This window comes from Oncorhynchus keta, chromosome 14 (assembly GCF_023373465.1).
Source record: "Oncorhynchus keta strain PuntledgeMale-10-30-2019 chromosome 14, Oket_V2, whole genome shotgun sequence".
In the NCBI taxonomy this organism is placed as follows: Eukaryota; Metazoa; Chordata; class Actinopteri; order Salmoniformes; family Salmonidae; genus Oncorhynchus; species Oncorhynchus keta.
Window position 1 is genome coordinate 76,511,757 of NC_068434.1, and position 13,967 is coordinate 76,525,723.

Here is a 13,967-nt window from a genome sequence, read left to right on the forward strand (position 1 = left end):
GCTTGGGCGAGTTGCTGTTGGGGGTGCAGTGCTGTTGACCGGGGTAGGAGTAGCCAGGTGGAAAGCATGGCCAGCCGTAGAAAAATGCTTATTGAAATTCTCAATTATGGTGGATTTATCAGTGGTGACAGTGTTTCCTATCTTGTGGGCAGCTGGGAGGAGGTGTTCTTATTCTCCATGGACTTTACAGTGTCCCAGAACTTTTTTGAGTTAGTGTTGCAGGAAGCAAATTTCTGCTTGAAAAAGCTAGCCTTGGCTTTTCTAACTGCCTGTGTATAATGGTTTCTAGCTTCCCTGAATACTTGCATATCACGGGGGCTGTTCGATGCTAATGCAGAACGCCATAGGATGTTTTTGTGTTGGTTAAGGGCAGTCAGGTCTGGGGAGAACCAAGGGCTATATCTGTTCCTGGTTCTAAATTTCTTGAATGAGGCATGTTTATTTAAGATGTTAGGAAGGCATTTAAAAAAATATCCAGGCATCCTCTACTGACGGGATGAGATCAATATCCTTCCAGGATACCCCGGCCAGGTCGATTAGAAAGGCCTGCTCGCTGAAGTGTTTCAGGGAGCGTTTTACAGTGATGAGTGGAGGTCGTTTGACCGCTGACCCATTACGGATGCAGGCAATGAGGCAGTGATCGCTGAGATCTTGGTTGAAGACAGCAGAGGTGTATTTAGAGGGCAAGTTGGTTAGGATGATATCTATGAGGGTGCCCGTGTTTAAGGCTTTGGGGAGGTACCTGGTAGGTTCATTGATAATTTGTGTGAGATTGAGGGCGTCAAGTTTAGATTTAGGATGGCTGGGGTGTTAAGCATGTTCCAGTTTAGGTCGCCTAGCAGCACGAGCTCTGAAGATAGATGGGGGGCAATCAGTTCACATATGGTGTCCAGAGCACAGCTGGGGGCAGAGGGTGGTCTATAGCAGGCGGCAACGGTGAGAGACTTGTTTTTAGAGAGGTAGATTTTTAAAAGTAAAGTTCAAATTGGTTGGGTACAGACCTGGATAGTAGGACATAACTCTGCAGGCTATCTTTGCAGTAGATTGCAACACCGCCCCCTTTGGCAGTTCTATCTTGTCTGAAAATGTTGTAGTTTGGAATTAAAATTTTAGAATTTTTGGTGGTCTTCCTAAGCCAGGATTCAGACACAGCTAGAACATCTGGGTTGGCAGAGTGTGCTAAAGCAGTGAATAGAACAAACTTAGGGAGGAGGCTACTAATGTTAACATGCATGAAACCAAGGCTATTACGGTTACCGAAGTCGTCAAAAGAGAGCGCCTGGGGAATATGAGTGGAGCTTGGCACTGCAGGGCCTGGATTCACCTCTACATCGCCAGAGGAACATAGGAGGAGTAGAATAAGGGTGCAGCTAAAAGCAATAAGAATTGGTCGTCTAGAACGTCTGGAACAGAGAGTAAAAGGAGGTTTCTGGGGGTGATAAAATAGCATCAAGGTATAATATACAGACAAAGATATGGTAGGATGTGAATACAGTGGAGGTAAACCTAGGTATTAAGTGATGAAGAGAGAGATATTGTCTCTAGAAACATCATTGAAACCAGGAGATGTCATTGCATGTGTGGGTGGTGGAACTGATAGGTTGGATAAGGTATAGTGAGCAGGACTAGAGGCTCTACAGTGAAATAAGCCAATAAACACTAACCAGAACAGCAATGGACAAGACATATTGACATTAAGGAGAGGCATGCTTAGTCGAGTGATCAAAAGGGTCCAGTGAGTAGTGAGGTTGGTTGGGGTCACAGCAATTTAGACAGCTCGCCAGGCCATCGGTAGCAAGCTAGCATAGGATGGAGGTCTGTTGTTAGCCACCTCTTGCGTTCCGTCAGTAGATTAGTGGGGTTCCGTGTGGTAGAGGGGATTAATCCAAATCACACAACAACAACAAAAATAAAAACAATAGATATATTTATAGAGGCTCAAGAAGAAAACATAATAATAATAAAAATAAATAAATTGTCTGATTGTCTATTCAGATAGCAGCCGGTAAGACAGCTAACGGTTAGCAGGCCGCAGATGGGCGTTCAGGTAACGTCGCGACGGGTAGATAACGTTGGCAGTCCAGTTGTGAAGGCCCGTGGGGCTCCGCGTAGGCAGTAAAACGGGTCCGGATAGGTGACTGCATCCCAGGAGTGATTGATGGAACTAAGGAGTGATTGACGGAGCTGGCTAGCTCCGGAATAATTGATGTTTGCTCCGGAATCGACGAAAGCCGATAGTCACACGGATAGCAGCTAGCTAGCTGTGAGATCCGGGTATGAATGTCCAGAGAGCAGTTGAAATCCAGGGACATGGAGAGAAAAATTGGTCCGGTATGTTCCGTTCCAAGCCGCGCTGCGCCGTACAAAACTGGCGATAGATTTTCGAGCTAAAGGATAGCTGATGACCACAAACCGTGGTTAGCTGAATACTAACGATTTGCCAGTAAAGAACCCAACTAGCTTCTGAACTAGCTTCTGAATTAGCTTCTGGGCTAGCTTCTGGTTAGCTCCTGGCTAGTTTCTGGCTAGCTTCTTGGAGTTTCTGGCTAGCTTCTTGGAGGATTACAGATTTGAGGTAAATAATACTTTTTTTATAAATATAAATTGGTGAGGCGGGTTGCAGGAGAGTGTTTTGAAGATGAGTTGATGGAAAATAAAAATAAAATGTATGTGAAAAAAGTTGTAAATATATATATATATATACAGGACACGACAAGACGAGGACAAAAGACGTCTGAACTGCTATGCCATCTTGGTTAGGATTTACAGGAGCAATTAGGATTAGGTGTCTTGCTCAAGGGCACATATACCAATTATTTTCACCTAGTCAGCTCGAGGATTTGAACCAGCGACCATTCGTTCATTGGCCCAATGCTCCTAACCACTAGTTCACCTGCCACCCTAGTTAGCTTGGCTACCTACCACCCTGTTTAGCCTAGTTATTGTCTTCCCATCTCAAACTCTGTTCACTCAGCCCCAGGCCATGTCTGATGCTTTCTATGCCTTCTTCCACTGCCAGTCCCAGGCCCAATTAGCACGTTTCCATGTTTTATTTTTGTTGAGTTCTGGGCCCTGGGTATTCAAAAAGGGTAGGAGAGGTAATATTGGATCCATTTTGCCTTAATAATATTATATGGACTAAGGGGACCTGATCCCAGATCAGTATTCCTAATCTGAGACTCTTTGTGAATACGGGCCCTGTTCCCTGGTGGTAGTGTCGATTTATGGATTATAAGGTTAATTCAACAAAAATTGAGTTTGGGGGAGCTTTTGTAAGTGAATTACTCATTATATTAACATATAGTTGCATCAGCAACCGCTCGGCATCTGACCATAATGCGCTACAGAGGGTATTGCTTACAGCCCAGTACATCACTGGGGCCAAGCTTCCTGCCATCCAGGACCTATATATATTTTTTTATTTAACCTTTATTTAACTAGGCAAGTCAGTTAAGAACAAATTCCTATTTACCATGACGGCCTACACCGGCCAAACATGAACGACACTGGGCCAATTGTGCTCCGCCCTATGGGACTCACAGTCACGGCCGGTTGTGATACAGCCTGGATTTGAACCAGGGTGTCTGTAGTGACGTCTCAAGCACTGAGATGCAGTGCCTTAGACTGCTGTGCCACTCAGCAGCCCCAAAAATGTCTGAGGAAAGCCCAGAAAATTGTCAAAGACTCCAGTCACCCAAGACATAGACTGTTCTCTCTGCTACCGCACAGCAAGCGGTACTGGAGCGCCAAGTCTAGGTCCAAAAGGCTCCTTAACAGCTTCTACCCCCAAGCCATAAGACTGCTGAACAATTCATTAAATGGCCACCCGGACTATTTGCTTGACCCCCCTTTTGTTTGTACACTGCTGCCACTCGCTGTTTATTATTAATGCATAGTCACTTTACCCCTACCTACATGTACAAATTAACTTGACTAACCTGTACCCCTGCACATTGACTCGGTACCAGTACCCCGTGTATATATAGCCACATTATTGTTATTTTAATGTGTTACTTCAAAAAAAAAAATTACTTTAGTTTTTTTAGTAAATTATTTTCTTAACTCTATTTTCTTAAAACTGCATTGTTGGTTAAGTGCTTGTAAGTAAGCATTTTACGGTAAAGTCTACACCTGTTGTATTTGGCGCATGTGACAAACAAAGTTAGATTTGATTTGATATAGTATTTGTCCCATTGATAGTTGTTAATGACCTGTGTGGTGTGTGTTTTCTCACTCTGTGTGTAGTTTTGATGAGCTAGCCTGCCTGGGAGAGTCGTGCTCCCTGTATGAGCTCACCCTGGATGGGAACCCAGTAGCCCTGGAGACATGGTACAAGCAGGCCGCCTTGCGCTGTGTGCTTCAACTCAGACAGCTGGACATGAAACGTGTCACGGTAAGACATACGCTCGGTGTGTGTCTGTATCCTTGTATGTGGTTGAGTTTGCGTGGCTGTGGTTGTGTTTTTGTGTGTATTTTCAGTAGTCATGCAAGGCATAACAACACATTGGCTTGTAAATACTGCATGTTGGCCTTGGCTTGTAAATACTACAAGGATTCTGTAAAGCAACACTTTATAGAATCCTTGACACTACCACATGCTTGATATCCATAGGCATAAAAGCAGAATTGCCTGTCAAACATGATGTCATTGTATTCACAATACATACGAGACACTTGAGTTCAGAGGTTCATGCATTTGAAAGCTATTAAGCAGTCAGACAACACCCAGGTCTGAGCTTGTAGGCTACATGAACCCTGCGGTACCACACACACACCTTGCCCTTAGAATATGGAGGAATGGCCCTGCAGCCAATAGGATGGGCAAGTCCTCCTGAGATCACAATCTGATTTGTACAACTTTCCACAGATGAGCACTGACTGGTAGTAACATAGTTTGAGATATAACATACTTGCTGTCAGTGCCAAGGCAGGCAGATATAATGTATGCGTAAAATAAGGGTTAAAGCTGGCTGCAGATGTGGAGGAGCTGAACTCCTCTTGCTTTGAGCCAGAATAGAATCAATAGATGCCAGGAAATGGTTACCGTTGCTCCTTGTGGGATATCTGTGTCAACACAACAGACTGGGTTTGTTCAGGGGGAAATTAACAGTGTTAATGACCAAAGATGTTCAGTGTTATTTCACCTGATGTTCTAGTCTACTAATTAGTGGGAAAGGATGACAATGCATTATTGATACTATTACAAATAGCCTAGTTGTGAGAGCACTTAAGGTCCTCTACTCAAAAACTGATTTGAGCCCTTATTGCATGGAACTTCCTTCCATCTCATATTGCTCAAATAAACAGCAAACCTGGTTTAAAAAAACAGATAAAGCAACACCTCGCGGCACAACGCCTCTCACCTATTTGACCTAGATAGTTTGTGTGTATTCATTGATATGTAGGCTACGTGTGCCTTTAAAAAAATGTATGTAGCTCTGTCCTTGAGCTGTTCTTGTCTATTAATATTCTGTATTATGTCATTCTGTATTATGTTTGATGCTTTGTGTGGACCCCAGGAAGAGTAGCTGCTGCTTTTGCAACAGCTAATGGGGATCCTAATAAAATAGAAAAATACAACATTTCACATACTGATTTAATTTTTTTATTACAAAGTATTTTTGCTAAAAGACCTTCCCTTATAGCAAAAACATTTTGCAAAGGGTATGAAAGATAGCGCTTTGATTCTGGAGCCATTGCAGCATTTTGAGTGAACCATATCAAGGAATCCTTTCTCAGCGGAATCGTCACAGAGTAGCCAGCGCTAAACATCCCCTAGAGCTAAGCTGGCAGTCTCAGATTGTCTCTGCTGGTGCATTGCTTGCTGGGAGCTCCGCCTGGCACACCCAAACAGCTGGGCTCAGTTCAGATGAGGCTGCAGCCGAATATCAGACAGACAGATTATCCTGTGATGCAGCAGGAGATGCTGCCTCTCCAACTGGTCCTTCCTGCAGAGGGAAAACCTGCAGCTGACATAATATACATTATTCTGACTGTGCCTCTGTCTCATGTTGAATAATTCAGTCTTGTCCATGAATGGAGCGACACCCTGATTGTTATATTGACCCTCTTTTCTGCAGGAGGAGGAGAGACGTATGGCCTGCGTCACGGCCCGGAAGGAGGATGAGAAGAAGAGGGAGAGTTACAAGCAGGCCATGCACAAGGTACCTGACTTTCCCTATGTTGACTCTGTCCATATTTGTGTTTAACATACTGTACTATACTGTTACTATCGCAGATATCTCGCCATGTTGACTGACCAATATATACTTCTGCTCTGACATCAAACTGATGTTAGCTGGTAGATTGTCACATAAGAGGCCAATTTCCACAATGATAAAATAGAATCCAAATAATGTCACAGGTCAGTGATAAGGACTGAGCAGACTAGCTGGTGAGAGTTTCAGTCATTAACCAAATATTTCAAATATTTTGTGGTTTTTAATGTGTAATATAAGCTTTTCTGCCGGATGCATGTCAACAACATAATGAAGCCATACAGATGTAATTTGTGGAAAGTAATTATTTGGACATTAACCAAACTCCTTGGCCCTCAATGCTGTTTGTTAAAACGTTTTTACCTCCAGAACATTTCCTGTTTATTCATATTGTTGTGTCTTTATTATCATTAACTGAAGACTGATAGTGTTTATCAAAGATTCTCTGTAATTAGTTATTACGAAATCAACTTATTAATCACGTAACTAATTAACTAGGAAGTCGGGGCACCAAGGAAAAATATTCAGATTACAAAGTTATCATTTCCTAAAATAACTATTCAGATATTTTATCTGATCAATTAGTCTTCGAATGAATGAATTATTTACTTTACCTCACGTTAGTTTCATTGGTTATCTACACGAACCCAGTCTTCACTATGAGTCATCCATACATCAATTGTCTTAAATCATTTATTTATTACTAACTAAGTAATTCACAGAAATGCATAAACAAACAAGGTAAATGTGGTTACATGAAATTATAGGAGAATGTGCCCTAGTGGGCTAAACCGGCATGTTAGACAAAAGGGGAAGTGGAATTCGACTAAGAAGTCACTACAGAGTGATAACTATAACAATTGAAATGCTAATCCTTTGCACATGAACGCTCACTCATTCGGGAACAATTGCAATCAATATATATATTTACGCTCAGTGTGTCGTCTTGATCGCTGGTGAAAAGTTCATTCATTTTGTAGAATTGTCCGTCTCTCTCCCTCTCTCTCTCGGGTTGTAGTTAGAGGGGATTGTTCAGAATGACATTCGTTATAGAATGGATGTTTCGGCGGTTGTCGTTCTTCCCGTTCAATGATACCGAATTCCTAGCTGCAGACTAGTAATTAATATCAAAGACTTGTTCTTATTCTGTCGGTATCGATAGTCTAAGAGTTTAACCACGTGGTATGGTTAAAATATTTAGCAATGGTCTACAACCTTTGTCCTCCTAATGGAGAAAAACATGGTCTGCAACCTTTAGCCATCTCGTAATTGAGGTAAGCTCGGTCTGCTGATCGAAAACCCGAGTGGGGGTTTTTATTTGGAAGGCCCGAAGAGGGCTGTCCCAGGATGTCTGACCCTAACTGGGCTCAGGGGCGGTCCTCTGATTTAGTTCAAATCAAAAGGGAATTGTATTTTTCTTCATTAAAGATCATATTACACAATTATACAAACAGTATCATACTCACTCATTGATCTTATGCAACAATTAGATGTAAACCTCATATCTGAGGCTATTATATAAACAGTGTTATGGTAATGTGCCACACCGTCTCCCATGAGCTTCCCCAAGTTGTGACAAATGGACCAGTTCATAGCTGGACTCTTCACCGATCTTTTATACTTTCTCCGGAACATGAAATTTGTTCGTACCTCAAGTTCTGTGAGGTGGAAGGAATTCTTTTGTTCTCCATGAAAATCTACTTTCTCTATACAGTGTGTCCATGAGGAGATTCTCAGGAATTTACGACGTCTCTCTGACCACAGCAACCTAGTTGAAGGAGGAAAGGGGGAGGCAGGGAGAGGGGGATGGGCTTGCTATACCCATAGAGGCCAATGTCATGACAATATGAAGAGCCAAAACTAGTCAAAATATGAACATGCTTATCGTCTGCTAGCCATTAAGGTTTATAATGAATACAATAGGATGTTAGATGTGCTTTTGTTTAAACTCATTGCACATGTAAAATACACTGCATAACCCCTTGTAGACAGTGGATGACTAATGTTGTGGGAGTTAGACTATAAGTGCATTGTTTAAGGAGAGGGCAGTTTTTGATGTTGAACAATGTATCAAATCATGTATATCAACAGGTTTGATATGCTGTCATATGTCTGTAAGCAATTTCTGTTGATGCTGAGGTCCCGGTAAGCAGTTATCTCAGATGATACCTAAAGCGCTCTGAGGGTTGCTCCTCAATGGTCACTTAATTCTTAACTACTTGAAATGCACTGTGGTGTTCGGTTGTCATGTAAAGAGGAGTCATCTGCTTTGCATTAACCGCCCAACCATGAGTTGATCAATGGGAGCATTATAGTAGGGAGATGAAGAAAAGCCAAGGCTAGATAAAGGCTCAACCCACTATACCCCAGTAACCCTGCATTTATGTGGCTTGGCTTGGTTTCTTCTGTTTAAAAAAAAAAGTTTCAAATGTTTAGATTTTAACAGTTACGTTTCCAAGGGGGCTAAAATAACAGCGACTGCTACAATTCTCAAAGTTTTTCAATCCACTTCAATAGTAATTTGTCTTTTTCCTCCATTATCTTTTCCCTAACTGTTTTAACTACAGGGTTTCTAAGTGCTCAGTTCCTCTTGTAGAATATCAGATCCCACCAACCTTTGTTTGAGGCTGGTTATGATTTCAGTTCAAAACATGCTTGTTCAATCATTGTGTATCTGTACTTTACTGTAGGTGCTAGAGAATGCATACTGTACTGTATCTATACTGGAAAAAAAATATAAACGCAACATGCAACAATTTCTACAATTTAACTGAGTTACAATTCATATAAGGAAATCAGTCGATTTAAATAAATTCATTGGACCCTAATCTATGGATTTTACATGACTGGGCAGGGGCGCATCCATGGGTGTGACTAGGAGGGCAGGGGCGCATCCATGGGTGTGACTAGGAGGGCAGGGGCGCATCCATGGGTGTGACTAGGAGGGCAGGGGCGCATCCATGGGTGTGACTAGGAGGGCAGGGGCGCATCCATGGGTGTGACTAGGAGGGCAGGGGCGCATCCATGGGTGTGACTAGGAGGGCAGGGGCGCATCCATGGGTGTGACTAGGAGGGCAGGGGCGCATCCATGGGTGTGACTAGGAGGGCAGGGGCGCATCCATGGGTGTGACTAGGAGGGCAGGGGCGCATCCATGGGTGGGCCTGTGAGGGCATAGGCCCACCCACTAGGGAGCCAGGCACACGCACTGGGGAGCCAGGCCCAGCCAATCAGAATTAGTTTTTCCCCAGAAAATGGCTTTATTACAGACAGAAATACTCCTCCGTTTCTTTATCTGTCCGAACGGCTGGTCTCAGCCGAATGTGTAGGTCCTGGCCTGGCGTGGTTAAATGTGGTCAGCAGTTTTGAGGCTGGTTGGATGTACTGACATATTCTCTAAAACGACGTTAGAGACGGCTTATGAACATTCAATTCTCTGGAAACAGCTCTGGTGGACATTGCTGCAGTCAACATGTCAATTGCATGCTCCCTCAAAACTTAAGACATCTGTGGCATTGTGTTGTGTGACAAAACTGCACATTTTACAGTGACCTTTTATTGTCCCCAGCATAAGGTCCACGTGTGTAATGATCATGCTGTTTAATCAGCTTCTTGATATGCTACACCTGTCAGGTGGATGGATTATCTTGGCAAAGGAGAAATGCTCCCCAACAGGGATGGAAACAAATGTGAGAGAAATAAGCCTTTTGTGCGTATGGAACCTTTTCTGGGATCTTTTATTTCAGATCATGAAACATGGGACCAACACTTTACAGTTTTGTTTATTATATACTGTATATTGATGTGTGTGTTCCTGCCTTACTGCTGCTTTTAATGATCCATACTGAGAGATCAGAAAGGGTTCTGAAGGAAGTATAATTGCCTATGTGTAATCCAATTGAGCTAGTTGAGGAATGCTCTGTGAGGATTCATGTAGTCTCAGAATTATCGACTATCAATCCTGTTTGCCAGCTGTCCCCTGTGTGTGGGAGTGGAGCATTCCATTCCATACATGTGCGTATCAAAACTGAACTGAATAAAGGCAAAAATATTATGAAATCGAAAGAGAAAGGGAGAGAGAGAGAGCTGCATTCTTCCTTGTTGCAGGGTGGGGGTGGCACAGAAGTACTGCTGCTGCCTCTGCTACAGTCAACACGGATTCAGCTGCCGCAGTAATGCTGAGGCAGTTGTTGAGAGATATGGGGCATATACAGTACAGCACACACAAATTGTACCTTGTTATTACAGACAAAGCCTTTGTAACTATGGGAGACTAGGTATTGGTAAGATAGGTATGTTTGTAAGTAATGTAAGCTAAGTGACAGTCTATCAGTTAGAATAACATTTGAAGTTTTCATTTTTGAAGATAAACAGTACATGTGTATTTGTGTTCATAGAGTCCTGCTCATGTTGTGCCTCAGCAGTTCTACACTCAACTTGGGCTCAAGTCTCAGGACTCCTCAGTGACAAGCAAGGCAGGTGGAATATCTTTGTCTGTAGGCTGAAGCAGGAGAGAGATAGTCAGTTTCATAATATCATCCTGTCCTCTGTGTGCCCTGCTGAGGACCAATACCAACTGAACCCTGCTCTGTACCCTGTGTGCGCACGTGTATGTGTGTGTGTGTGCATGCATGTGTGCGCGTGTGATCGTGTGTGGGCCTGTCTGCGTGCGTTTATGTGTGTGTGCAGGAGAAGCGGCGTCTGGCCATCCGTAATGCAGCACTGCAGTGGGAGGGGGTCAGGGCCTGCCTGGAGCTTCCGGCTCAGAATGGAGCCAAGGAGGAAATCAGCCCTGAGGCAAGCCCCGCCCACAGCCCAGCCCAGACCAATGGCCTTGCACTGGAACCTTCTCCAGATGAGCAGCTCAGGTAACGTTAGGGGGAAGGGGCCATGCATAGGGGTTGCACTTTGGGCTCTGGAAGACAGTAGTTATAGTTGCAGGACTGTTATAGAGGTATACATAATATGTTTTCTGTTCTGCCAGACGGGTGAGTCCGGTGTCGGCTCTGGACAGGCCAACAGGGGGCAGTGAGACCCGGATACGCTCCACCAGTCGCCCCAACAGTCCTCGAGACCCCAAGTTGGTACTACACCACATCCAGGAATACATACACATCACAGGAGGTTGGTGGTGGTAATGGCTGGAACGGCATTGGTGGAATGGTATCAAATACATCAATCACATGGTTTCCATGTGTTTGATGCCATTCCATTTGCTCTATTCCAGCCATTATTATGAGCCGTCCTCCCCTCAGCAGCCTCTACTGATACGCATACTCACAGGGGATAGGATATTGGAATGTAAACATTCTTCCAATGCAAGAAAACATGGTCCCGTTATAATTGTTCACACATTATAATTATTTCAAGTTTAGCCAATAAAACCATTCCATTCACTCCATTCCAGCCATTATTATGAGCCATCCTCCCTTCACCAGCCTCCTGTGGACTGTCTACACTATAAACTAGCATACAAAAGGATATCCCTTTTCTATAACGGTTCTCTCCATAGAGACATGGTTCCCTCTGCTTTACACACTCAACATTTCACCCTTGTTTCACCCCCTAACACTCGTTAGTCGTTACTCTGATGGTTTTCATAAAACTGCACAGGGCCCCATTACTTAGCTAGCTAATTTTATTGTGAGGGTTAGAGGGTGAGACCTTCACTCTGTGTCATTGCCTTGTTCTCCATATGGCCATTCCCCCAGCCTGGCCTGGCCTGACCAGGCTTAGCCCCCGTTCTGCAGGCCCTAACTTCTCCTGGAGGGACTGTATACCAAGCCTGTGAGTTATAAGGGGTCAGGCTGAGATGGACACTGTGGCTGTGTCAACCACTATTATTACATGTTGCTTTCTTCCTCCAGGATATGAAAATGTCCCGGAAGCGCAATCCTTCATGGCCCTAATTCCCTTATAGGCTCACTTATAGCAGTTTGTATCGCAAAAGGGGCCAAGGCTAGGGCTCAAGTGATTCACCATACGGTGTGGTCTGCTTATGTGTAAACTTAACCGTTTTTTATTGTTGTGCACAATTGTTGTGCGCAATCCAATAGGATAAAAGATAATAACCATTTTATGGTGTTTTACATCTATAACCGCTGTAAAAACAGTACTGTCCTTTGTCTAAGTGCAGTTTGTCAGCTCTCTGTCTGTTTCATGTAGTTGAGGTATGTTTGTGATGCTTAGTATTCACTCCTTTGGATGTCTTACAGTAGATATTTTACAGTAAATATGCCCATGGGAATATTCCTATTCCTGAAGGTATAAAAGAGGAGATGATAGATGGACTGAGAAGTGATTTATAGATGTGATGTTCTACAGGTATGACCCTCTGTCATCCCATGGTAAGGGATTACCAGCCTCTGTGGAGGTGTGAATTTGTGAAAACTCCATGAAGTTAACAATCAATGCATGAATGATTTGCTTTATCTCTGGATTGATAGTCTGTCTTGATCGTGTATATTCCTCCTTAATCCTCAAAGACAGACAGGGTTCTTCATTCCCACACGCTGGGCAGAGCTGCAAAGCTGGGCCTGTCTCTCTCTGTCCTCCACATCTGGTTCTGCTCTGGGACTGGGGAGGGGGGCAGGGGGAGCAGGGGGACCCCCTGGTGTGGAGGGTTTTCCTCTCTGAGAGATGGAGGGCCTGGAGGCTGCCCTCTGCTTTTTCCCCACATTGCTTCTGAGAAAGAATAACCGCTGGCGTCCGTATAATTAGATCCATTAGTTCTGGATATGCTATTTGTTGCTCCCTGGGTGTGACCGGCAATGTTCACATTCATCACAGAAAATCAGCGTGGGACAGTTCACACGTTACTGCTGCTGCCATATGAAGACACATGGATCATCGTCTTTGTTTGAGCACGTGAGAGAGGGCCAGCTAAAGTCCTGCTGAATAATTAACAACCACATAAACATGAATAGATGTGATGGAGCAATCTGCAGGTTAGTGGAATCGTTTGATTTCACTTCCCTTGAGAAACTAGCATAAAGGACTGTGCCCAGTGAAAGTCATGCACCTCGTAATTTCAGAACACTTGTCACACAGAGGCATGAACCTTGGTTAACCTTGTGCAATTATACCTAGTTGGCTAGAATTGGTGTATTTATGCTGTAGGTGTTTATCAGTATAGTCAATGGCCTTTTCAAGCTCCCCTTTCCACACCAAGCTAGAGTGGTAGATGATATGGGTTGACTGAAATGGGCCCCTGCCCCTCAGCAGGTAAAGGGAAACGTGATGTCATCTCTGTTTGTCATTAGCAGCCCGAACCGGAGAAGAATTAAGACAGGAGCAAATGTTGACAATGCATTTAGAATGGAGGAAGGAGGGAACCCCTTTTAGTGTGTTGGGATGAGAGATGGAATAGGAGAATGGTTGCCTCTGTGAGTGCTTAGTGAATTTCGTGTGTGTGTGTGTGTGCAGGAACAAGCTTGCGTGTGTGTGTGTGAGCGTGCGTGCGTGCAAGAACAAGCTTGCGTGTCTGTGTGTGTGTGTGTGCCCGTCCGACTGCTGGATAGTAGCCTCTTTTTTATATTCCTTTGTGAGCAGACTAGAGGAAGATTTATTCATTCTCTGTTCCCTTGAGATATGACAGGAGGGAAGAGTTATTACCCAGAAATCCAATATTGGGGCTGGCCAGAGAGTTAGAGGGGAGACATCAGTGCCCACATGCTATGTATATTTTCATTAATACAGAGGCACGCTGGGTCTCCAAGCAGGTGGAGGGGCAAGCACATCAATCTTTAAGT

At 43.8% G+C, this 13,967-nt stretch overlaps 1 protein-coding gene across 2 annotated transcripts in view; it reads left to right on the top strand.

Annotated features, from left to right (window-relative positions):
- LOC118370881 (leucine-rich repeat-containing protein 49-like) overlaps positions 1 to 13,967 on the top strand; it is a 63,992-nt gene that overhangs the window by 34,883 nt on the left and 15,142 nt on the right. For both annotated transcript variants that reach the window (XM_035756101.2, XM_035756102.2), the window contains exons 10-14: positions 4,246 to 4,393; positions 6,081 to 6,164; positions 10,614 to 10,691; positions 10,906 to 11,084; positions 11,201 to 11,296. In XM_035756101.2, coding sequence (XP_035611994.1) covers positions 4,246 to 4,393; positions 6,081 to 6,164; positions 10,614 to 10,691; positions 10,906 to 11,084; positions 11,201 to 11,296 — 585 coding nt within the window. The remainder of the gene's footprint in view (positions 1 to 4,245; positions 4,394 to 6,080; positions 6,165 to 10,613; positions 10,692 to 10,905; positions 11,085 to 11,200; positions 11,297 to 13,967) is intronic.